Raw genomic sequence first — 26,836 nt, 5'->3', positions numbered from 1 at the left:
GATTAAAAATTCCTAAAATATGCAAGTGTAAAAGGTTAGCTCGCTCACTGTGTTTCCCTAATTGCTAATTTTGGACTGTTGAAAGTGTAATCTGATTTTTTTGATAACAACACATTTATGAACTCCAGTCTTCTGATTATTCATATATATATTTACTGTTCCAATACCAAGTTGAACCATCTCTATCAAGGTTTGTTTCTTAGTTCTTGGTCAGATTCCATCTGTTATATTTCTGGGGTGAATGGACTGAACTCAGGAGCAATCTAGTAATGTGAAAGGCATTAAAAGCTTGGACAATACCTAATAATTGTGTAGTTTATTAATCCTCTGACGAATGTTCTATAAAGCATTTTGGACTGTGGATTTTCATCTTCAAACATGACAGAATATAAATTTCCACAGATGAGTCATCAGGCTTGAAACATTAACTCTGTTTTTCTCTCCTGCTGAGTTTCTCCGGAATGTCAGCTAATTCAGTAGGTAGCATTCAGGTCAGAAATTTCGAGTGCTAGGTTCACTCCTGGCTTTAACCAGATGATCTACGTTGACACTGCATTGTCAAACTAAGGGCCTATCAAAACTCAATTGTACTATTCAAAGAACAGAAGCGAAATTTTGGTGTTGTGACAAGAAGGTGCTGTACAAATGCAAACATTTCCAAAATATTGCAGGAAATAGCACAAGCGAACCCACTAAACGGCCTTTAAACTGCAAAATATTTTGATGGAACAGATACTCCCCGGTGGTAAAATGCTCAGCTGAATCTGTTGCGTTTGTATCTTAATTAAGAGTCATTAACGGCGGTCATGTTGGTAACGGTATGATGCTATAACTTTATTGTATTTGATTACGAACAATGAATTGTAACAGTGCTGTGAAGAATGCCTTCGCAGTTTTCTGAATATGTCATTATTTAAAGAACTATTGCATTATAATGCTTAATGCTACGACATGGTCCGGCAAGCAGCACATGGTTCATTCGGACATTTTTGAAGTGGGGAGAAGGGACTGGAATATGAAGCACATACGGGTGTATGTATGTACCGGCAGTAGTGTCACAGCGAGCTGGCTTCTGCCGCATTGTGAATTTATCCTGCAAACAGATTCCTAACCTGAACCTGGAAATGCGTTGTATCCAGGAAGAGTTGCCAAGACGCGGGTTAAATTCGCCTTCTATAGTTCAGGTGGAATAAAGGAACCTGGGCGCTCCGAGAACTCAGTGAGGCAGGTAAAATTGGACATTCTGTAAGAAGTGATTAGGCAATTCGTGATTCCCCCAAACATTAAGATGTGAATGAAATTCCATATGTAACTGCTGGCAACACTCAAAACGCCCGAGTGCTTGTCGTCTGAGTATTGTAATATCTCCCATACATAGTACTCTAAGCCTGTCTGAACTCCAAAAAGGCATTTACAAATGTGTGTGCGCTGTAATTCCCATTGCTAAAGAATAGCACTTTATTACCTGCAAATTGTCTCCTTAGTTGTAAAACACGTGAGTGAGTAAATTGTGATCATATCTGATTTGAATTTGGAATTTGGACATAAAGACAGCCAGATGTAATAAATACAGATTAAAGTCTGAATTCGTCAGGATATGGGAAGGTGTAAATTCGAACCTAATGATGTCATTGTGTAGTCACTTTGACCTCTTCGTTCAGGAGCAGTCATAAGAAGTCCAGCTTACTTTGAGGATTGGAATCTTTACAATATTAAACTCGTTGATGTACAGGGGAATGAATAGACGACTTTTCAGCAGCACTCAGTACAAGTGTTTGTTTCAAAGGTAAACAAACTGCCAGTGCAATTAGTTGAGAGACTGATTCGCACAGGTAAAGTGTCGTAAGGGAAAACAAGATCGAGGCATTGGAACACGAAAAATCTAAGAGCGGTGCATTGCAATTGACAGAACTATCAACCAAATGACCACCTGGATAGCAGCATCCGCTTTTCACCACTGACCACGGCATTGTACATTATTAACAAGTTACCAGAAATCTTCGAAACACGCGCCCACAAGAGGATCAAATTTAATCTCTTCTCAAAGCAAAAGGCAATCATTTTAAATATATATATTTCAATAAGTTACAAAGTGCCCGAATCCCCCAAGACTGGAACTAGGTTAGAAAGTATATAAATAACCCCTTTTCCGTTTTCAGGGCTCAAAATACAAGAATAGTATGAAGTGAGCAAATGTTGCACTATATTAATTATCCTTGGTTGGGAACCTAATTTTCCAAAGGTGTGGATATAGTTGGAGGAAATGAATAATAGATGTGCAGGCTGTGGAGAAAGCAATGTTCAGGTGTGAGGGCAGTCTCGTCAGGAAAACACACACGTTGTACTTTCACCGCTTGGATATTGCTGCATTTTCCATTGTGTATTATAAGGGATGCAGCAGTTTATGTTTGCAGTATTGGACAGCAAGCTGTAACCCACACGTGGGCGAAACAAAGCAACATTACGGCCAGGGCACTGTGAGGGTACCAGTGGAGGGGATAATTTGCAAAAGCTGCACTTGGTTCAAACTGGAGCTTGCTGCCCTGTTTTGTTTTTGCTTTCTCTCTCTCTCTCTCTCACTGTGTGTGTCTCGCTGGCTTTATCCTGTGGATTCTTCTGATTTCGTTGTGTGTGTTTAGGAGGCTGGGCTGGCCCAGAGCAGGGCGATCACATGGTACCGGCTGATTGACACCGGAGCTGCAGACTCGCTGTTATGGGAACCGGCAGAAACGTTGGCCAGCAGCAATGAGCAAGCGAAGGGGAAATGGCCAGGTCGGGCACTGATGGAGAACCGCAGCAGCAAGTGGCCGGCGATGGGCTGGAGCCACAGGTTTTATCCCTGGATGAGGTGCTGAGAGCCTACGAGCAGCCGATCAATGAGGAGCAAGCCTGGGCTGTGTGTTACCAATGCTGCCGCTCCCTGCACCGAGACTGGCCCCGGGAGCAGGTGCGCATTGGCCGTGTCCGGGAGCTGGCAGCCATCCTGCTGCATCGGGATGGCACCGTGTCCCTGTGCGGGGAGGACCAGAACAGGCCGCCGCTTACAGGTACCGTCCACTCACTTTCAACGCTGACTGCAACAGCTAACCCCACAGCACCGACTCCCAACTTTCTCCTCTAAGCACTTCACGGCTAGCCCTGCCGCATATACCCACGATTACAGAGAACCTAGCCATGTCCGCCAGCCAGAGAAATCCCACACATTCTGTTAGCCAATTCTCAGCAGCACACAAAAAGCTGCTGGTTTGTGTTTTCACCGTTGGCCTGAACTGTAAATTGACACACTGCACTGCATAGGGCGAGAGTAAATGCATCCACTGTTTGGAATTCTTCACTGGTTTGATATACACTAAAATGTCAAACTCAGCTATTGTTCTCAATGTCATCCTTAATTCTGCAAATTTGTATTCTGTACTTTCATAAAAAATAGTGTAAGGCTTGAGTGATTGTAAAATGAAAGGGTTCAGGATACCTAATTATAACTAGGATTTCTAATGTGTAAATTCCAAAACTATCAGACATTGAAGCTTTATTTAAAACTCTTCTGCTTTTAAACCCCATATCTTTAAATTCCAGGTCGGGTATTTTTAAAAGAAAAGAAAGATTTAAACGTTTGAAATCAGATTGTTTAAATCTCATTAATCTATTAATCCATTAATCTATTAGGTTAAAGTTTTAAGGGATGATCTGTGCTCAAGTAAGATTTCTGGTGTAATCCAGACAAAATCTTGTTATAAAAGGTGTAATGAAGGGAATTGTGAAGCATTGTCTTGTGATATTTTTGAAAGCCATCTGAATTTCTTGAATGGCATGCAATTCTGTTCCATTTATTTGTTGATACTGACAAAGCATTATTTTGGACTTCAGAGTGTGAGTGTAAGAAGTGATTAGCGATAGTCGGCATGGTTTTGTAAAAAGGAAAATCATGTCTCACAAACCCAATTAAAGTTTTTTAATGAAGTAACCAAAAGGATTGATGAGGGCAGAGCAGTAGACGTTGTTTACCTGAACTTTAGTAAAGCCTTTGACAAGGCTCTGTATAGTAGACTTAGTAGTAAAATTAGATCACATGGAATTCAGGGTGAGCTTGCCAATTGTGGTGGTGACTGGAGGCCTGTGACCAGCAGTGTTCCACATGGTTCGGTGCTGGGTCCACTTTTGTTTATCATTTATCTAAATGAATTGGATGAGAATATAGAGGCATGATTAGTAAGTTTGCAGATGACACCAAAATTGGTGGTATAGTGGGCAGCGAAAAAGATATCTAAAATTACAAAGAGTCCTTGATCAACTGGGTCAAGGGGCTGAGGAGTAGCAGATGGAGTTTAATTTGGTTAAATGCAAGCTGTTGCATTTTGGTAATACAAGGACAGAACTTATACACTTAATGGTAAAGTCCTGGGTGGTTCTGTAGTAGAGAGAGACATAGGGGTTCGGGTACATAATTCTTTGAAATTTGCATGACAGGTAGATAGACAGGATGGTTAGGAAGGTGTTTAGTGTGCTTGCCTTCACTGCTCAGACCTTTTGAGTATAGGACTTCATGTTGAGGTTGTACAGGACATTGATAAGGTTTTTCTGGAGTGCTGTGTGCAGTTCTGGTTGTCCTGTCCTAAGAACGATATTGTTAATCTGGAGAGGACTCAGAAAAGATTTATCAGGGAGTTGACAGGGATGGAGTGTTTGAGATATAAAAATAGAATGGAAAGTACGGGACTTTTTTCACTGGAGCTTAGGATGTTGGGTGATGACCTTATTGAGGTTTACAAAATAATGAGGGGCGTAGATGAGGTGAATGACAAGTATGTTTTCCCTAGGAAGGGAGAGTTCAAAACCAGGGGCATATTTTTACGATGAAAGGAGAAAGGTTTAAAAACGACATGAGGGGAAACTTTTTCACATAGAGAGTGCATTGTGTGTGTAATGAATTACCTGAGAAAATAGTGGATGCAGGTAGAGTTACAATGTTTGAAAGAAATTTGGACAAGTTTGCGAATAGGAAAAGTTTGGAGCAATATGGACCAAACACAGGCAGATGGGACTATTTTAGTTTGGAAATACGTTGGGCATGTTCTGGTTGGACCAAAGGGTCTATTTCCATGCTGTGTGACTCTGTGACTCAATAATTAGGCCATATTACTTAAATGGCTTTAGCCACATTCAGTTTTGCAGTGAAAGAATTCTGTGACAGTGCATAGAGCTTGCATAGTTCTTTGATCACATACTTCATTAACAATGGTACAAAATCAAAATAAGGCAGATACTGGAAATCTGAAATAAATGTGAAAGACCGAATAGGTCAGGCGGCATTTGTTGAGGAGTCATTGACCTGAAATGTTAACTTTTTTTCTCTCCACACTAGTATTTCTTCATTTGCTGAGTATTTCAGGCATTTTCTGTTTTTATTTCATGGACAGTGATTTGTTTTGAGTTCTTTGCCATCACAATGCAGGAAAACATCTACTGAGAAGGAATGACATAGTCAATTTGGCTTCTAAATTCTGTCCCATACTTGTTTGTGTAGCCTGGCCTCTCAGCCAAAATGGATTTGCCCATTTTCCCAGATTTAAAGTCTCCACTACGCTGCTGGCTGTGTGGATGCAACAGCTCGTGGCTATGATGTAGATACCTGGGAATTGGCCACACCCACCTCTCACATATTTTGAGAATGCCATTGTCAGATAACAATTGGGCTGCATGCATCTTATTTGTAGTAACTGCTGTGTTACCTTGAAGTTGTGGGTGGTGGATGGAAAGTCACTAAAATTATATCATTGTTCAGACCAAAAGCCATTAAATTGCACACAACTTTAGATCTAATTTATCCCTACCCCACCATCTGCCACATGGGATTGCACAGTTACAAGCAGATTTTGTTGTACCCTGTCCCTGATAATTATGTTAAAAAAAGACAAAGTTGTATTGTTTAATGTGTGGTGATGCAAGCTCCATTACTCATTTGTGTTGAGTATTAGTTGGGATTAAATTAACCACAGTGTATTGACTCCTTAAAGGGATTTTCAAATTTCACCCAATCACCTAAACAGGGAAGAAAAATTCGTATACAATGGAAAAATATTTGGGTTTCCTTTGATCATGTGTATAAATATTTTATAAATTATTATTTTTAAAAATTTATATATTGGATTATATAATATAAAATACAATATTACATATTGTTTAATATAACATATTAACTTGGTATTTCTTGCATAAACAAAATATACATAAAATAATGTGAAATTACCAATATTTTGTTATAAAAACGAAGGTTTTTTTAATGACACCTAAGTGACTAAATCAATTCATCCACTGTTCTTTAATCTACATCCTCTTTGTAAATGGATACGGCGGGTTTTTAAGCTTCTTGCTTCTCTTATTTGAGTAAGAGAGATAGCCTAGTCACTGTCCACAATTTTTCATGATCATCTGGACGTGTTGAAAATAAGGAAAAATATTTTGTATACCAACTGCTCCCACTTGTTCTTAGCTTATGTGGGATGTTTGAATAATAAATCCTGTGGAAATGTCAAATTATACTGATGGGCACCCGGTCTGATAATATTAAATCAGGTGTAGGTTTGTTATGTGTTATATTATTGATATATTTTGTTAAGGTAAGATATACATGCATGTTCAGATCATGGACATTAAAGTATTTATCATCAAAGAAGTAATTGCAAACATAATAAACCAGCAGAGACTGTGAGGACTGTTCATCAGACTTTGAGCTATTTTGTTAATTTAAATGGAGCTTTTGTAAGGAACAGAAAACGTGTCACAATAAGGTAAGATGTGACAATAGCAACAGTCCATAGACTATGTAACAATCAGCCAAAAGTTTATATTTGCCTATCCAACTTATTGTCATGAGGTTCACATTGTGGTGACCACTTTCAATTATGTTTAATGGACAATTGAATAATTCTGACAATTATGAAAATAATATGATGCAGTTAACTAGTTTGACTCTACTGATTTTTTGGGGGAAAAAAGCTTTATGTAAGGCTTGATATATTTTTGTAAACTAAACATTAAGCTTTGACATCAAATTGATTGCTGAGATGATGTTTTAAGCAAGGACAGCATTTAGTGCCCACCTGTTTATCTTCAGAAAGTGGTAGCAGACCTCCTTGAACCTGGGGTAGCGACACAATATGAATAAATGTCTTCTGAGGTCTCTTCAAAGAGGAATTAAAGGTAGACGACATCAGGGTGAGAATGGAGTCATTTGCAGGTACTGACATCTCTCAAGTATATTGATAAACCAGTTGGGTTTCATAATTAAAAATTTTGTCTTCTAATTAAATGATTAATTGTAAAAGAGAAAATTTACCCAATATTCCACCTCTATTCCTGGCATCAAAATGGAATTTCCTTTATAAATCAGGGGCGTTGCGACAGCCATTCCAAACGTCTGACCTCAGTATTGATATCACAAGAGTGCTAGATCTTTCTGCACAACAGCAATCAAACGATTCAGGAGAATAAGTTCTATGATTCATCTTTTGAACCCAAGAAAATTTAAACTTTAGAAAACAGCAACTTACGTGAGACACTGAATTACATTGTACTTGTAATTGGAATTAAAATTATATAAAACAAACTTATTTTGAACAAACTCATTGTGGTAATCATTAAATGAAATGAAGGAAGGAGAAGACTAATTAATTTAACTTATAAAGAAGACCTCATTGCTGTCTCTCCTCAACAAAAATCATTTTATGTAGGGCTATATATATACCATTTTACCTTCCTGACTGCCCTCTTCTCTCAATATTGTGAAAACAAATTTTGCAGGAGATCCTTCCGTAGACCAAGTTAGATTGCATGGATTGACAAGCATTTTGAACAGTTGTTGTAATGTGAGCCTACAACTTTAATTTTATTTCTGGAAAAACCTGTTTACTAAAATGCATCAGAAATTCTTATGAACAATGGATACATAAGGAAAAATAGCGTGGTGTTTATTATTTGAATAGTCAAAAATATTGGTCTGTGCCATGAGAATACTTTTTCACAAACTTTGAGGTACAGGGCATTCAGAATATGTATTTAATCAATGTAGTCAGACGACTGAGTGCCCACAATGCAATTATTAAATCTTTGTCTCAGATCTTTCACATGATTGCCCTAAATGCAGTCACATGTTGAAGTTGGATCGTATTTGTCATTGATCAATACTGAGTTATAGATTCAGAACTGTACAGCGTGGAAACAGACCCTTTGTTCCAACTCATCCATGCTGACTAGGTGTCCTAAATTAGTCTAGTCCCATTTGCCAGCATTGGGCCCATATCCCTCAAAACCCTTCCTATTCATATAACCATCCAGATGGCTTTTAAATGTTGCCATTAGACCACCCTTCACCACTTCCTCTGGCAGCTCATTCCATACACACAGCACCCTCTGCATGAAAATGTTGCCCTTCAGTCCCTTTTAAATCTTTCCCCTCTCACCTTAAACCTATGCCATCTGGTTTTGGACTCCCCACCCCAGGTAAAAGACCTTGTCTAGTCACCCCATCCAAGCACCTCATGATTTTATAAATCTCTATAAGATCACCTCTCAGCCTCCCAAGCTTCAGGGAAAATAGTCAGCCTGCCAGCATTTCCCTATAGATCCAACCCTGGCAGCATCGTTTTCTGAATCCTTTCAAGTTTCACAATATCCTCCGTATAGCAGGGAGATAAAGATAGCATGCAGTGTTCCACAAGTGGCCTAACCATTGCCCTGTTCAGCTGGAACATGACCTCCCAACTCTTATACACAATGCGCTGACCAATAAATTCAAGCATACCAAACGCCTTGATAACAAAGTGTGAAGCTGGATGAACACAGCAGGCCAAGCAGCATCTCAGGAGCACAAAAGCTGACGTTTCGGGCCTAGACCCTTCATCAGAGTGCTCTCTGATGAAGGGCCTAGGCCCAAAACGTCAGCTTTTGTGCTCCTGAGATGCTGCTTGGCCTGCTGTGTTCATCCAGCTTCACACTTTGTCATCTTGGATTCTCCAGCATCTGCAGTTCCCATTATTTCTCATACCAAACGCCTTATTCACGATCCTGACTACCTGTGACTCTACTTTCAAGAAACTATGAAATTGCACTCCAGGGTCTCCTTGTTTAGCAACACTCCCCAGGACCTTACCATTAAGTGTATAAATCCTGCCCTGATTTGCCTTTCTAAATGTAGTGCCACACATTTATCTAAATTCAACTCCATCTGCCACTGCTCGGCTCATTGGGCCATCTGATTAAGGAACTGTCATACTCTGAGGTATCCTTCTTAGGTGTCCACTACACCTCCAATTTTGGTGTTATCTGCAGACTTATTAACCACGCCTCCTATGTTCCCGTCCAAATCATTTATATAAATTAATATAATTTAATTAATTAAATTAATTAATTATATAAATAAAATATAAATTTAGAAAAGCAGTGGACTCGTGGCACACTGCTGCTCGCAGGTCCTTGTCTGAAAAGTAACCCTCCTCTATCATCCTCTGTCTCCTACCTTTGAGCCAGTTTAGTATCCAAATGGCTAGTTCTCCCTGTATTCTGTGTGATCTAATCTTACTAACCAGCCTACCACAAGGAACCTTGTTGAATGCCTCATTAAAGCCCATATTGATTACATCCAGCCCGCTGCCCTCATCAGTCCTCTTTGTTACTTCTTCACATAACTCAATCAAGTTAGTGAGGCACGATTTTCCACGCACAAAACCATGTTGACCATTCCAAATCAGTCCTATCCTTTCCAAACACATGTATATCCTGTCCTCAGGATTCCCTCCAACAACTTGCCCTCCACAGATGTTAATAGTTAATTGGATTAAAAGTCAATATAGCGTGGAGCTGAAGGAACATAGTAGGTCAGGAAGCGTCAGAGGAATAGGAAAGTCAACGTTTTGAGTTTACCTGAAAACCTGAACTTACCTGAAACCTAAACCTGAAATGTTGACTTTCCTGTTCCTCTGAAGCTGCCTGACCTGCTGTGCTCCTCCAGCTCCACTCTGTATTAACTCTGACTCCAGCATCTGCAGTTCTTGCTATCTCCAGTAGAATTAATAGGTTATTTTGGAATAAGCCCTTTTACCTTCCTTACCTTTGGCATTTCTGTATTTAAAAATTGGAATTCTGGAACATAATTTGTATTCTGCAATTAGAATGATGAGATTATAAGAAACAAAATCATACATTTTACATAGAGTAGGAAGTTGAGGGTAAATCACATCCCATGTTCCTCCACATACTCTGTTCATACTATAAGATGCTAAAACTTCAATGTTATTTGTAATTCAGTAGTCACATTGATAAACACATTTAAGTTGAAGCCTGTGACTCCAATTTTCATTCTGGGTTGAGTACATAGATGTGGGAGAAATCCTGGCTGTGATAAACCAGCTTTTAAAAATAGCTGCCTGCACTTCCCTTTTTCAGTTTTGATGGCATGTGCAACATTGAAAGTTGGGTTAGTGTAATAATAGGGTATTCCACAATAAACCCTTTAATCTTTAGCGTGGGAAGAGCAGAGCAGACTAATGGAAACTCCAGCAGTGTGCTAGAAATTTAAAAGTTGAAAGTATAAAATTAAAGATCCAGACATCTCTCCTGCTCTCACATTCTTCAGTTTGTATAGCCCCTCATAACCTCTATGCCACCCTACCCATCTTTCCAGCCCCTTAGCTGCTTGTTTTATCTATGCCCAAATAGGAAGGTGGGTGTTTTTGACAGGCATGGATATGATGGACCAAAGGGCTATTTACTTTGCTGTAGATCTTTATGACAGTACGGCTCTAATCCCATGACTGGTTTTAACCCCCTTCAAAATGTGACATGCCCCCCACAAACCCCAACATTTTGTGTTCCCTTTCCATGCCAATTCATCTGGCATCCACCACAGACCTACCTCAGAAGGCATATTTACAGTGCTTATTGATTATGTCACTGTTGAAAAAAGCACACTTGTTTATCTAAATAACAGGTAACACTTTGAAATTCCATCAACTAATCTCTTCGGTAAACATACATTTCAGATTGGCGTTCAACTCCTTGGGTAAACAAATATTTCACCTATGTGCTTAATTTCCCTGTGTGAACAAACATTTCCTTTCTATAAGTAGTCAGATTTGCCCATCAAAACACCCATTCAATAGGCACCCCATAGTGAAAATGATAGTTTGGGAAACTAGCCATACAGTACAAATCCTAGAATGGCTTATGTCAAGAGGATATCTGAAATCCTAGAACTATTTTATATTTGGATCCCCATTTTGTTTATGACCAGCTGATTGACAGCTTTGCAAGTTCCTTGACATTTGGCCATTGCAGTCATTGACAAGTGTTGGAAGAAGTCATTGAGAGTGCAATAAAGCAACACTTTCTCAGTAATAACCCACTCACTGATGCAGAGGGTTCCATCAAGAACATTCAGTTCCTGAGATCACTAGACCCTTGTCCAAACATGGACAGAAGATGTGCAGTGAGGTAACAGTGACTGCCTCTGACAACAAGGCTTAATTTGACTGAGTTTGACACTGAGAAGCCCCAGAAAAACTGGGGTCACATACTCCAATAGTTGGAATCTTTTCTTGCACAATGAAAGATGGTCATGATTGTTGGCGGTCAGTCATCTTAACTCCAGGTCATCACTGCCTGAGTTTCTCAAGCTGTTCCTCCACCTTCAGCTGCTTCATCAATGACTTTTCATCCATCAAAAGGCCATTGGTTGGCACTGGTCTACTGTTACTTACCACTCATCAGAGAGTGGGGATGTTTTCTGATGAATGCATAATGTTCAGCACTATTCAAGAAGCCTCAGATACAGAGACATTCCTTGACCAAATGAGGTAAGACCTGGGCAATGTCCAAGTTTGGTCTGATGCATGATAACATTCCCTCTACAGCAAAGCCAAGCAATGACCGTCTCCAAAAAGAGAGAATCTAGGCATCATCCCTTGACATTCAATGGGATTATTATCATTAAATCCCAGACTATCAACATCCTGGGGAAAACCACTGACTAGAAACTCAAATTGGACTCACCATATAAGTACAATGGCTACAAGACCAGGTCAGAATCTAAGAATTCTGCAGCAAGTAACTCCTCCCTGACACTCCAATGTCTGACTTGCGAACAGCGATCAAAAATCTTGACATCATCAAGGTCAAAGCATCCTGCCCTAGGTACTACATTCCAAACATTTACACCCTCCACCATTTATGCTGAATAGGAGCAGTGCGTACCTTCTTCAAAATGAACTCCAGAAATTCACAGCACTTTCTGAACCGAAACCACTCTCATGTAGAAGATCAAGGGCAGCCAATAGATGGGAATGCCATCTGCAAATTCCCCTGCAAACCACTCACCGTCCTCACTTTGAAATTTATCACCATTCCTTCGGTCAAAATCCTGGAACACCCTCCCTAATGGCAAATTTGAGTCTACCTACACCACATAGACTGCAATAGTTCAGAAAGACAGCTCACCATGACCTTTTCAAGGGCGAGTCAGGATGGGAAATAAAATCTGACCTGGGCAGTGATGCCTGATTAGCAACTCTATGTTGAGTAACTCATCCATCGTCTCAGTGCCTGTCCACCATCTGCGGTGGGATAGAATACAATCGACTTGCTTGGATCTCTGCTGCAGCTTCAGCTGCACTTCAGAAGCTTGACACCCACCAAGATGGTTCAGCCCATTTGATTAATATTCCATCCACTACCTTTAATATCTCTCCCTGTGAAACACAGGGCAACAGTGTGTACCATCTCCAGAATGTACTGCAGTAATTCATCAAAGCTGCTCTGACAATAACTTTCAAATCCATGACCTCCACCCCCTTGAAGGACCCTGGAACAACACCACCTGCAAGTTCTACTCCAGAGTGTACCATCTTGAATTGGCCTGTGTCCTGATTGATTCACTATTGCAGTATCAAAATCCTGGAACTCCTGCCCTACCGGCTCGGTGGTTCTTCGTCCCAGGAACTCCAGCTATTCAAGAACACGGGCGCCACCACATTCTTCAGGGGATTTAGGGATGGACCATAATGCTGGCCTGGCCATGAATGCCCAACTAGTGATGAAACAGATACAGATAGGGAAAATACAATGAGGGGGTGGTTACAGCCTGGAAGAAGAATGCCGTTAGCAATATCAACAGCAAACGATAGCCAAATATTGAGAGAGAATTGCGAGGGTGATCAAGAGTTCAGAAAATGGAATGTCATGAAGTAACTGTATGTGACTAGCATTTTCTGAAAAATTTTCCAAAAAATTAGAAAAATTCGAGGATTGGGGATGTAACCTGCATTCCCTGTGACTTCTGGCATTTTCATCAATGTGGATGCTCTTTGTCGTGGCAAAAATCTGGGCCTACATCTGTTCATTTTAATTGAGTTTTGTTTAAATAGCCAAATAGAGAACCTTGAAACATTCCACTAGGTTTATGCCTTTGAAGTAACTATTCATTTTGACAATGTCCCAAGTGTAACCTTGTGAGTGCAGGTAAATGAAAAGCAGATATATTTCAGTGTTGATGTCATGGCTGACTCAGTCATTCACTCCTAATCATTGCCACTGTATATCATTGTAATATACCAGTGTATAACCATTGTATATCTTCTCCTTTTAATGCTAATTTCCAACAGATTTGTAGCCTGTTGCATTTTATATTTATCTTGGATCCTAAATTGACAATTGGCATATTTTGGATCTTCCACTTATTTTGGATTATTACCCACTAAGATATACCTCAGATGTTCCTGCTTGAGCAGACAAATATCAGGGCAGGGAATCTTATACCCATTAAGAGATTTCAGGAGTGAGAAAACAATGAGCTGGGGAGAATATGATTATTATCCTTTCGAAAAGATTATGTACCTTATGTTAAATGAACCACTTGTCTGCGTAACCAAAGTTATACATCTAGCAAAGATAGTATTGTAATTGAAAGAAGGTTAATAAAAACATTAAAGTATTAATTCATTTAACTTATCATGCTTCAATCCATACTCAAGAATTGTCAGTCTTGGCAACTTATTTATTTTCTCATTCTAGGTTCAAAGGCAAATGTCTCCCCTCGACTATGCACAGAAGGACAGGTATGTGTCTTTTAAATACTCCAAATAATTCATATTGTCCTTTGTTCATTTGATAAATAGCCATTGTAATGGATCAATCATTTAGAACAGAAATCTGATCCAATTCATGAGTGTTCTCCAGATGATCTGCAAACTGGTCCAAAATATGATTTGTTGAAGCTGGTAATCTGTGAGATTACCTAATTCAATTGGGAAGAAATATTGGACAGATTTGTGTGTCTGTACACAGTTCAAATATTCTGGACACAGTTTGAAGCAACTGCTGCCATTTCTAATGACATACAATTTGTGCACTTTAATTTTTAGCGTCGAAAACAAAGAAGACAAACTGGCTGAACTTGAACCCTAACATGAGAATGTTACTCTTCAGCTCAGAATCAAACTTGTCTCATCAAAACACACTTATTTTCTTTAATATTGATCAGTTTTTGTAATGGCAAGTGATAGCTTGCAGGGGAAGACCAGTAGGTGATGTATGGAGTTGTTTATCATACCCAAATAGTTCAAAAACAGAAGTTTGAGAAATGCTAATTTAGAATAGATTGCAGTCTGAATTGACCAATATAGTTTGATAATTGTTGCATGATTGATGAGCAGTTTAAGTCATACTTATTAGATTTGTTTTATCAAGTGGTCTAAATGTCTTGGGTCTAGGCCCGAAACACCAGCTTTTGTGCTCCTGAGATGCTGCTTGGCTTGCTGTGTTCATCCAGCTTCACACTTTATTATCTTAAATGTCTCTAATGTCATTAGAACCTTCAGGGGATTGGGAAATCTCATGTGAGTATCTATTTTGTTCTTTGCTTTACCATATTACTCACCTAAACTCAGTAATTTCATGAACTTAGTTCCAAGGTTGCTCGGTGTTTTTCCATGCAAAGGGCAAATGTTCGTGTCTGAATCTGAAGAGTGAATTTGGATACAATATTCATTTATGTGGATGAAGATGTCATGAGGCAGCCCAATTTTGATATCTAGACCATTGCATTTCCAGTATAAGTGCCTGAAAAGTGAATCCTGACATCTCCATTACCCAAAATGGCTGAGGTCATCATATCAAAACCTGACACCTACATGTCTATATGGATCAGATTGGCATGAATTTTTTCTTTTGGTATGTCAGTTCAGTTGCTGTAAGCCTTGCTTCAATGGTAATGCTTTTGCTTCTGAACCGGGAAGAAATGTGTTTTAGCCAGAAATTTCCACCCGCCATCTAAGTTGAGAGGAAATGCTTAATTGTCAGAGATACTAAGTGGAAAACTCTCTTGATTTTTCCGTATAAGATCCCATTCAAGCAAAAACAGGAGAGTTCTGCTGTCCTGGACAATGTTCACTCCTCAATCAAACTGTTAAGAGCAAACCCCCTGGCCATTTATCCAGTTGCTGTTTGTGTGACCTGGCAGTATACAAATTCACTGCCACGTTTACCAACATTCCAAAGAAATATTTCTTTGGCTTTGAAGTGTTTAATAATGTCAGAAAAATTTAAAGCATATAAAGCATTCAGTCTTTTTAAATGGTTGAGAACTGAAATAGTCTTGCCAGACTGATAATGTGTTACTGGATCTCAGTTTCCGTGGTTCAAATCATTTGCATAAATATTCACCACTCCACATGAAACTGAAAGGGAACTATGGAATATGGAAATAATTCTTAACATTCTTTGGAAAGATCTCGGAGCTAACTTGCAAACTCTCCAAGGCTGAAGGATCATAGACTCGAAGTGTAAAACAAACATGAAGGGTACAAAATCCGAAAGCGCAGCTGTGAATCTTCAATAACCGCAGCCAAACCCTTCCCTCCCCTGTTTAACTGTTGCCTAATTGTGAAACTTGTTAGTCTTTGTACCTATGTAGCATTAAAATTCACCAAGAGTATATAAAATTGACAAACAAATGAGTGAAACAGCTGGTAAATATTAAAAATAACAGCTAAAATTCAGGACCACTCAAGACATGGAGCTTTGTAGAGAGTGAATAAAAGGTGGAAAGGCAGGTTGTGAGAGGAATACAAACAGTTTACAGAGAAATATTGATAACTGAAGTAAGTAGGTAAAAAGTTGGCAAATGGAGAAGGTGTGGGAAAGTGCAAAGTTGTTCATTTTCGAAGGGAGAATAAAAGAACAGAATATTGTTTAAATGGAGAACAGTGCAGGAAGCTGCAACATGAAAGGACTTGGGGGTACTTCAGTACAAAACACAGAAAGCTAGCACACAGTGCAGAGGGAAATCAGGAATATTGGCCCTTATTTCAAAACAGTTGAAATATGAGAGTAGGGAAATCTTATTGTAACTGTACGGTCTGCTGTTGAGACTACATCTGTAGTGCTGTGCGCAGTTTTGATCCTCTTATTTAGGAAAGATATGGAGGCAGTTCAGAGAAAGTTTACCAAGGCGAACCCTTGTATGGAGGGATTGTCTTATTAGGAAAGACTAAACAGTTAGGGACTGTACTCACTGGAGTTTAGAAGAATGGGAGGTGATCTCATTGAACATCTAGGATTCTTAAGGGACTTGACAGGGTAAATGCTAAGAGGATGTTTCACTTCATGGGAGAGTCTAGGACCAAAGGACCAGAGTGTCAGAAGGAAGGAGCACCAATTTAAGACTGAGATGAGGAGGAATTTCTTCTCTCGGAGGCTTGTTGTCTTTGGTATTCCTTTCAACAGAGAATTGGGGGGAATTTTCCTTGTGTATATTTAAGGCTGCGATAGGTAATTTCTTGATCAGTAGGGGTATCAAGGGTTGCAGGGAAAAGGCAGGAGAGTGGACATGAGGAATGTCAGATCAGCCATAAGTGATAATGACCGGCAGACCAGGTTTCAATGGTCCAAATGGCCTGCTCCTGTTCTTATGTTTTATGGTCTGACAGTTATGAATTAGTACAGAGGGTTAAAAAGAGGTCAGTTATGAATAGTAAGCAGACAGCTCACAAAATTTGTTAACAACATTCCTGTTTTGCTTCCTAAATTTGATGGTAAGAACTGTGCCAAACTGTTGGGTTCTGAATGGAGGACAGGCCACAGGTTTAATGTTGCATTATCCTGGGATTTAATGCTGCACAATTACATTTTTGTATTGTGCAAAGCAATTAAAGTTCCCATTCAGATAAGGTAGTCTATTAATGTCTGAAGTAAACTGATTGTGTCATTTCAATTCCTATTACCTATTTCAATGTTGTAAATACTCTGCATGTAATCTTTAGGTAAGATGCCAAGTCAACTATCAGTTTATCATGTGCTAAAAGCATTTATATAGGAGTGAAATATAATTCAAGGTTATTCCAAAGTAACAATTTGTCTCCACATAGTCATTGGTTAACGTTTCAGTAATATCGGAATTCTTGTAATCTAAGCCGTTATCCAGTCATGATGGCAAAGTAATGGTTTTGAGTAATTTTTCTTCCATGATAATTGGTTAAGTGCTCTCATACCGTAGCTTGCTATAATAAACTGGAATGACGTTGCACCATAAAAGATATCTGTGGCCGTTGCCCATTGGCACTTTGATTTGATTTTTTTACACTGTTTGCTGAAGCACTTGCTGTTTCAAAACATTCTATTTCATTCCACGTTACGCAGCAAAGAGTTAATATTTAAAGTGTTGGAACTTAAAGAAGCTCCCTGCTCATGACAAAACACTATTGGAACTTGTACAACAGTATTTGTTAAATTAAATGCATTATTTGTTACAGGATAGAAAACTGCAATTTTTTGCTTTGATTGTGCAGTTAGCCCCATAACTATTCATTGCCACATCTACAGTACCACACAAAGGCAGCGTAATAAATTATGAAACTTTCCTCACTTCAGTCAACATCCTTGGGTGTGAATGCATGTTGTGGATGAGATTGCTTAACCCTGATACATTAAGCTGCTCAACTGACTGGGATTATTTCCCCCCAGAAGTTTACTCACAAAATTTACGGAAGTGCATTGCGTGATATTACATGCAGTGCAAAACAACTCAATTCTTCCAGTGCAGTTTGTTAATTAATATGTTTTACATTCAATATCTATCGTATTTATTCCATGCCAGTTCAATCCCTTTGTGTATTATGGTTTAATCCCTAGTGCACTTATGTGGTGTCTGCCCAGGTTTTAGTGCAACCCTCAACATGTGACCTTGGCCAATGGAATGTGCCAGTCTGCAACACGCTGTTGTCACTGGAAGGCCAATGGGTTTCATGCAGACCAAAGCGCATTTTTTACTGAGTTGATGACCTTCCAGCCATAATTGATGTTTATTTTGGTGTACATCCGTGGGAGCAGCCTGCAGAGACAGATTCAGTCACAGGTGCTTATTTGACAATAAGCTTTGACAAAAACCACTGCATCTGTTTCCAGATATGTTTTACTGTGACACATGCCTAAAGGAGTTGGACAATGATGTAGGAAGTGAGAGACCTTGGAGTGCAGATCCATAAGTCCCTTTAGTGGCAGAAGGATAGCTAAGATGGTAAAGCAGTCATATGGGAGCAGGAGAAATGATTTCTGAAGAAGGGATCCAAACTGAAACATCAACTTTCCTGCTCCATGCCTGCTGTGCTCCTCCAGCCCCACACTGTGTTATCTCTTACTCCAGCATCGGCAGTTCTTACTATCTCTGAGGGAGTTTTGGAGATTGGTCAATGGGATGGCAGGGGCAGATAGATGGGAGAGAAGACGGACAGGTTGTGTCAGGTCAAGGAGGTGGAGATGAGAGGGCGGGTTGGTCAGGGGATGAGGCTGGGGGTGGATTTTCCTTCATTGAGAAATGCAATGAATTAAAAGCATATAAGCCAGCTGCAATTTTGTGTATAGTTCTCATCACCATACTTTAGTAAAGACAGAGCGAGTACAGAGGAGATTTACAGGAATGTTGCTAGGCCTTAGTTATGCAGAAAGATTGGAAAGAATATGATTGTTTTACTTAAGGGAGATTGAAGGGTGACTGAGTTGAAGTGTATGGAATAATGAGGGGCTTGTATGTAGTGGATGGGGAAGACATGCTTCCGATAGTGGAGAAGCCAATTACCAGGGCCAAAATGATTGGTAAAAAGATTAGAAGGGACTTCTTTTTTCACCCAGAAGTTGGCAGCTGTCTGTAATCTGCTGCCATGTTTGGTGGCAAAAGCAGGAACTCTCAGCTCAGTAAAAGGAATCTGGGTCTGCACCTGAAATGCTGCAACTTGCAAGGCCGCAGACCAGTTGTTAGAAACGGGGATTACGGTGGGTGGCTGGTTTATTCAGCCAGCACAGATACAATGGACCGAATGGCCCCTTTCTGTATTGTAACTTTTCTACAGTTCTATAATCTATTCCCCAAACTCCTTGAGGGTAATGTACAGAAGGGGCAAGACTCCAGGTGTGCTGGAAGGGTCTCACTACCAGCCAAGCTACATCCTGGTGCTTGTTCTAACATCTGACAATGAGGCTTTCTGCTGAATGATTTTGCCAGCCTGCTCCGTGAACCATCCAACAGTGACCCCACCCCATCACCACCATCATCACCATCTCCTTTTCCAGGTCACTGCCTGATGAATTTGTAGTCAATGATGTTTTTCTATATCAGGTTCTCCAGAGGAATTAGTGGTGTGACATGGTCAAACTGCGTAGAGCTTTCCATGGCAACTTTGTCATTCTCATCCCTTGCAAGATAACAGAGATGTATGTAACAAGTTAATAAAATGTGAGGCTGGATGAACACAGCAGGCCAAGCAGCATCTCAGGAGCACAAAAGCTCCTGAGATGCTGCTTGGCCTGCTGTGTTCATCCAGCCTCACATTTTATTATCTTGGAATTCTCCAGCATCTGCAGTTCCCATTATCTCTGTATGTAACAAGTATAGGCTGTCATGTGTGAGCTCTGTAGATATGATCAGAGGTGTTGGATCAGTAAAATATACTCAGAGACCCAAGTGCTGAGTGAGTTACTTTAAATTAACTTGATTATAGTTCACGTAGAATTACGTTTAAATGCTATGCCCAACTCTCGATTAGTTGATGTTTCTAGAATCCTTGGACCATTTCATTTATCCTTTGTTCTTTTCTCAAACCCTTCCCCTTTGACTGTTCCTTTCTATACAATTTTGTTTGGATCAGGACATTTGCTGAAGTGACTAGCTGCTATCTTTTTCGTGCAAGACATCTGCCAGCTTTTTAAAAACATAATTTTCTATTTGAGCCCTGGTGGGATAATAATTGCTGTCTTCTTTGTGAGAATTCAGTTTTGATTTTTTAAAATATCCCCTGAGTACCACAGTTTATCAACAAATTTCTTCCTTCATTTTAAAGAAAAAGGTTACTTTTTGACCTTTGTCATTTAGATTTGCTTCTCTGTCATCTATTTACCTCAGACTGGCAACCTCCCGCTCGACCCTTTGTAAATAGTCTGTCGAACTAGAAAGGATAAATATCTCTTTCACTAGATGATTTAAAAACTCATACTCGCCGTACTGATCGGTGTGAGATTACCTCCAAGTACAAACCCTGAAGCGATGCTGTGGTGCTAAGTGCCTCAATAACGGTATGAATCATACTGTCATTAGTTCATTGTTTCTTTGGTTAAACTGAAATGCTCAGCCACCTTTCTTTTGCAGAGGGTGACTGCGGTTGTGGCTATTACCATTGTTTCTGCTTTTGTTTTATGATAATTAGTGCTGCGCTATGTTGGACAGCAGCTGTCGTGCAGGATGAATACATAACATTGCATGTACCAATCTGAGTTTAAACCTCCATTTGCAATAAAATCGACAGACTGTAGGTACACTGCAAATCAATCATTGTTAAGCTGCAGTGACACCATCCCTCCATTTACATGTGTGACACATGAGGAGTTCATTCTTCAACAGCAGCCAACTATAAATACTACATATGGACTTCAGTAAGGCATTTGATAAGGTTCCCCATGGTAGGCTTATTCAGAAGGTCAGGAGGAATGGGATACAGGGGAACTTAGCTGCCTGGATACAGAATTGGCTGGCCAACAGAAGACAGCGAGTGGTAGTAGAAGGAAAATATTCTGCCTGGAAGCCAGTGGTGAGTGGTGTTCCACAGGGCTCTGTCCTTGGGCCTCTACTGTTTGTAATTTTTATTAATGACTTGGATGAGGGATTGAAGGATGGGTCAGCAAGTTTGCAGACGACACAAAGGTCGGAGGTGTCGTTGACAGAATAGAGGGCTGTTGTAGGCTGCAGCGGGACGTTGACAGGATGCAGAGATGGGCTGAGAGGTGGCAGATGGATAAATGCGAGGTGATGCATTTTGGAAGGTCGAATTTGAAAGCTGAGTACAGGATTAAGGATAGGATTCTTGGCAGTGTGGAGGAACAGAGGGATCTTGGTGTGCAGATACATAGATCCCTTAAAATGGCCACCCAAGTGGACAGGGTTGTTAAGAAAGCATATGGTGTTTTGGCTTTCATTAACAGGGGGATTGAGTTTAAAAGTCGTGAGATCTTGTTGCAGCTCTATAAAACTTTGGTTAGACCGCACTTGGAATACTGCGTCCAGTTCTGGTCGCCCTATAATAGGAAAGATGTGGATGCTTTGGAGAGGGTTCAGAGGAGGTTTACCAGGATGCTGCCTGGACTGGAGGGCTTATCTTATGAAGAGAGGTTGACTGAGCTCGGTCTCTTTTCATTGGAGAAAAGGAGGAGGAGAGGGGACCTAATTGAGGTATACAAGATAATGAGAGGCATAGATAGAGTTGATAGCCAGAGACTATTTCCCAGGGCAGAAATGGCTAGCACGAGGCGTCATAGTTTTAAGCTGGTTGGAGGAAAGTATAGAAGGGATGTCAGAGGCGGGTTCTTTACACAGAGAGTTGTGAGAGCATGGAATGCGTTGCCAGCAGCAGTTGTGGAAGCAAGGTCATTGGGGTCATTTAAGAGACTGCTAGACATGCATATGGTCACAGAAATTTGAGGTTGCATACATGAGGATCAATGGTCGGCACAACATTGTTGGCTGAAGGGCCTGTTCTGTGCTGTACTGTTCTATGTTCTATAATCTTCCAAGACTCTCAGCACCTTCCAAACCTATTACCACCAACATCTGGATGGGCAAGGACAGCAGTTACCTCCACCTGCAAGTCCACCTTCAAGCCAGTCACCATCCTGACGTGGAAATGTACTGCTGTTCCGTGCCTATCGCTGACTCAAATTCTGGAACTCCCTTGCCTAGTTGGTGTCCTTACTGCAAATGGACTGCAGCAGTCCAGGAAGGAAGCTCACTACCACCCTTTTTCAGGGCAGTTGGGGATGGCCAATAAATGCTGGCCCAGGAGCAGAGTACTCTTGCCCTGATTGAATTAATTACAAACATGGAGGTGGGGAAGATCTATTTTGTTCTGATATTAAGAACAGTCTAAGATGTTTAAAGCTCCAAGGAGTGGGTGCATGGGCTGTTGAAGTACCTTTAAAATGATTGAAGTTGTACTGCAGGTGGTGAAGACCTGCAGTGCTCAGTTACCATCTTGGTGGTGGGGTGGGGAGAGAGGAGATTCAATAATGCTTAAAAATTAAAGCCCACTTGACTAACATTTTTTGCATGAATTGGATTTCAGAATTATGCCTTTCATTGAATTAGATGATCAAGACTGTGAAAACCACCCAATGTAACATACCTGACAAGGTTTTGTACAAAAAAAACAAATTTTGTATTCATAAACCTTCAGAAAAAACGTCCGTCCCTTTCTGTGTCGTTCTGTTTTTGCTGAGCTTTTCAGCCATTAGAGTTCTTTTTAAAAGACCATGCAGCAAGAACTGGAGATTTTAACACACTTGCTATTGAGCTGTACAGTTTTCTAAAGGAACTGAAACTCAGCTCTATTGATAAACAGAAAACATATCAAATATCACTCCCATCAGCACTTCCACTGAAGGTTTCCTTTCAGTAAGTGGCAATCAACCCATCCTGCTTTATGCAGCTCTAACTAATGGTGCCTTTGGATATAGATAGCACTTTCCACTTTGTAAGGGAGCCACACAGAGCTGAATCGATGACTTGGGTCCTACTAAAAGCTACAGCATGTTGTCAATACAGCATTGCTACATTATATAAACAAGGTACATAGTATTCAAACATTCCTCTTGGTATCAATGAAATTTTGCTGCATTTCAGTATTTCCTAGCTAGAAATGTTGAAATGTGAATGAAATAAATAAAACATGCAAGGTTGAAAATAATATAAATGCAATGTGAAATTTAATCTCAAGTGACTTGCGTTAAACTGTTCAAGTCGTATATTAAAGGCAGTGATCAATAGCTCAAAGTAGTGTGAGGAGGTGTGTATTATTTATTACAGACATTTATTATTTATTTTGGAGAACTTTGAAGTACAAAATCCCAAAATGATGTGGTAAGTCTGGGAAGAATAGGAGGAAGTATAACTGAGGGAGGTGAAAAGTGCAATCTTACTGCGTCACAATTCTGTGGTGAGGAACTGAGGAAGAAATGAACAATATGCTAATCTCCTTTTCATGAATAGTGCAGTACAGCTCCTGTAAATTTTGCAGGAAAATCTAGAACAGAAAATCTACACTGAGACTAAACACAAATGGAAGGACCCTGCAGTTGTCTTTCGGAAATTGTGGCATTTATAGAAAATTCTTTGAAATCACATGTTGCATTCATTTGTACTTACTTCATTTGCTGGGTCCTGTTATCATTTGAACAGTTAGTTTTCAACATTAAATGAATTCGGTCAAGCAATAGAAAATTGAAATAAAGGGGTAAAAACACTAAGGAAAAGGGAGCCCTATTGAACATTCACTGAATAAGTAGACTTTCCTGGATAAAGTGGACTGAAATAGGGCTAGCCATGAGATTTGTTGACTGACCAGAGAAAGTCCTGTTCAATAGGCTAGGTTATCAGAGATAGTAGGAACTGCAGATGCTGGAGGATCCGAGATAACAAGGCGTAGAGCTGGATGAACACAGCAGGCCAAGCAGCATCAGAGGAGCAGGAAAGCTGACGTTTTGGGCCTAGACCCTTCTTCAGAAATGGGGGAGGGGAAGGGCGTTCTGAAATAAATAAGGAGAGAGGGAAAGGTCGATGAAAGATGGATAGAGAAGAGGATAGGTGGAGAAAAGACAGACCAGTCAAAGAGGCGGGGATGGAGCCAGTGAAGGTGAGTGTAGGTGGGGAGGTGGGGAGGGGATAGGTCAGTCCAGGGAGGACAGACAGGTCAAGAGGGTGGGATGAGGTTAGTAGGAAGGAGGTGGGGTGGGGAGTGAGGTGGGAGGAGGTGGATAGGTGGGAGGAGAGGCAGGTTAGGGAGGCAGGGACGACTGGGCTGGTTTTGGGATGCGAAGGGGGAGGGGAGATTTTGAAGCTTGTGAAGTCCGCATTGATGCCATTGGGCTGAGGGTTCCCAAGTGGAATATGAGTTGCTGTTCCTGAAACCTTCGGGTGGCATCATTGTGGCACTGCAGGAGGCCCAGGATGGACATATTGTTTGCGGAATGGGAGGGCAAGTTGAAACGGTTTGCGACTGGGAGGTGCAGTTGTTTATTGCGAACCAAGCGGAGGTGTTCTGCAAAGCGGTCCCCAAGCCTCCGCTTGGCTTCCCCGATGTTGAGGAGGCCACAATGAGAACAGCGGATGCTGTATACCACATTGGCAGATGTGCAGGTGAATATCTGCTTGATGTGGAAAGTCTTCTCAGGGCCTGGGATGGAGGTGAGGGGGGAGGTGTAGGGGCAGGTGTAGCACTTCCTGCGGTTGCAGGGAAAAATGCCAGATATGGTGGGGCTGGAGGGGAGTTTGGAGCAGACAAGGGAGTCACAGAGACAGTGCCCACAGCTACCTAGAATACGCCTCCTCCCACCCACCTTCCTGCAAAAATGCCATCCCTATTCTCGATTCCTTCACCTCCATCGCATCTGCTCCCAGTATGGGGCATTCCACTCCCGTACCTCTCTGATGTCCTCGTTTTTCAAGGACCACATCTTCCCCCCCCCCCCACAGTGGTTGAGAATGCCCTCGACCGTATCTCCTGCATTTCCCGCAACTCATTCCCTCACACCCTCGTCCCGCAATAAAAACAAAAACAGAATCCCCCTCATCCTCATGTACCACCTCACCAACCTCCAGATCCAACACATCATCCTCTGATACTTCCTCCATCTGCAATCCGACCCACCACCAAAAACAATTTTCCCTCCACACCCTTATCTGCTTTCCGGAGGGACCACTCTCTGCATGACTCCTTTGTCCGCTTCACACTCCCTTCCAGCCCCACCACACCCGGCACTTTTCCCTGCAACCTCAGGAAGTGCTACACTTGTCCCCACACCTCCCCCCTCACCCCCATCCCAGACCCCAAGAAGACTTTCCACATCAAGCAAATGTTCACCTGCACATCTGCTAATGTGGTAACATCGGCAAAACCAAGCAGAGGCTTGGGGACTGCCTTGTGGAACACCTACACTCGGTTTGCACAAAACAACTGCACCTCCCAGTCGCGAACCATTTCAACTCCCCCTCCCTTTCCGCAAACGACATGTCCATCCTGGACCTCCTGCAGTGCCACACCGATCCCACCTGAAGGTTGCAGGAACAGCAACTCATATTACGCTTGGGAATGTGGACTTCACAAGCTTCAAATTCTCCCCTTCCCCTTCGCATCCCAAAACCAGCCCAGCTCGTCCCCGCCTCCCTAACCTGTCCTTCCTCCCACCTATTTCCCCCTCCCACCTCAAGCCCCACCCCCATCCCGCCCCCTTGACCTGTCCGTCCGCCCTGGACTGACGTATCTCCTTCCTACCTCGCAACCTACACTCACCTTTACTGGCTCCATCGCTGTCTCTTTGACCGTGTGTCTCCTCTCCACCTATCCTCTCCTCTACCTATCTTCTATCCACCTCCCCCTCTCTCCTTATTTATTTCAGAATTCCCTTCCCCTCCCCATTTCTGAAGAAGGGTCTAACCCCAAAATGTCAGCCTTCCCACTCCACTGATGCTGCTTGGCCTGCTATGTTCATCCAGTTCGACAACTTGTTATCTCAGATTCTCCAGCATTTGCAGTTCCTACTATCTTTGAATCAGTTAAATACTCAGGTCCTGTCATGGGACTTAGGCAGTCCTTAATGAGTGAAATTGCCTGGACCAATCAGCTTGTATTTAATGTTCTGTTGAATTAATGTCTCTGACATTGTTTTATGAAGAATGACATGTGAAGAGTTTAAAAATTGCCTTAGATATCACAGTCCAAGTGTAATCTCATCACATCATTCCTGCAGCTTTGTTAGTTGGTGCATGTTTGAACTCCTGCTGTCACCCAAATTATTACATTTCCTCTTTAAAGGCAGAATCAAATAGATCTAGTTAACTATTCCAAATTTAGCACAGACAATTAAGAAAGATTTGGATTTAGGAAATATACAATTCTAATACATTGCAGTTCACTGAAGCTGTAAGCCTCAACTTCATGCCAAACAAGCTGGGTTAGCCGCTGTTCCAGTTCAGGAAGGAGCAAAATTTCCTTTGGGGCTCTTTCAGCTCCACCACTGTAACATTGGAGAAGATTTGGATGAAACCCGCTCAAACACATAAATTGTGTTTCCAGTGAAATGATTTGCAGCAGCAAAGTAAGGCAAGCCCTGGGGAATTTTACCATCTATATTCTAACTGCACATCTCAAGGCTAAAACCATAACTCCCGGGTCACCCACTGAAAACTGTCCATTTGACTAATGTTCTGAGTCTTTTCAGTATAGTGCAGGTAAAGGCAGGCAGCCTGACAGAACAA

The 26,836-nt window shown here is 41.1% G+C and overlaps 1 protein-coding gene across 2 annotated transcripts in view; it reads left to right on the top strand.

Moving 5' to 3' along the window:
* The window catches only part of spire2 (spire-type actin nucleation factor 2), an 89,886-nt gene that overhangs the window by 1,955 nt on the left and 61,095 nt on the right, over positions 1–26,836 (top strand). For both annotated transcript variants that reach the window (XM_048547094.2, XM_048547093.2), the window contains exons 2-3: positions 2,640–3,047; positions 14,062–14,105. In XM_048547094.2, coding sequence (XP_048403051.1) covers positions 2,765–3,047; positions 14,062–14,105 — 327 coding nt within the window. In that variant the 5' untranslated portion in view covers positions 2,640–2,764. The remainder of the gene's footprint in view (positions 1–2,639; positions 3,048–14,061; positions 14,106–26,836) is intronic.

This window comes from Stegostoma tigrinum, chromosome 16, assembly GCF_030684315.1.
Source record: "Stegostoma tigrinum isolate sSteTig4 chromosome 16, sSteTig4.hap1, whole genome shotgun sequence".
Classification (NCBI taxonomy): domain Eukaryota; kingdom Metazoa; phylum Chordata; class Chondrichthyes; order Orectolobiformes; family Stegostomatidae; genus Stegostoma; species Stegostoma tigrinum.
The sequence above is the reverse complement of the archived record's forward strand: the minus strand, read 5'-3'. Positions and strand labels throughout refer to the sequence as shown.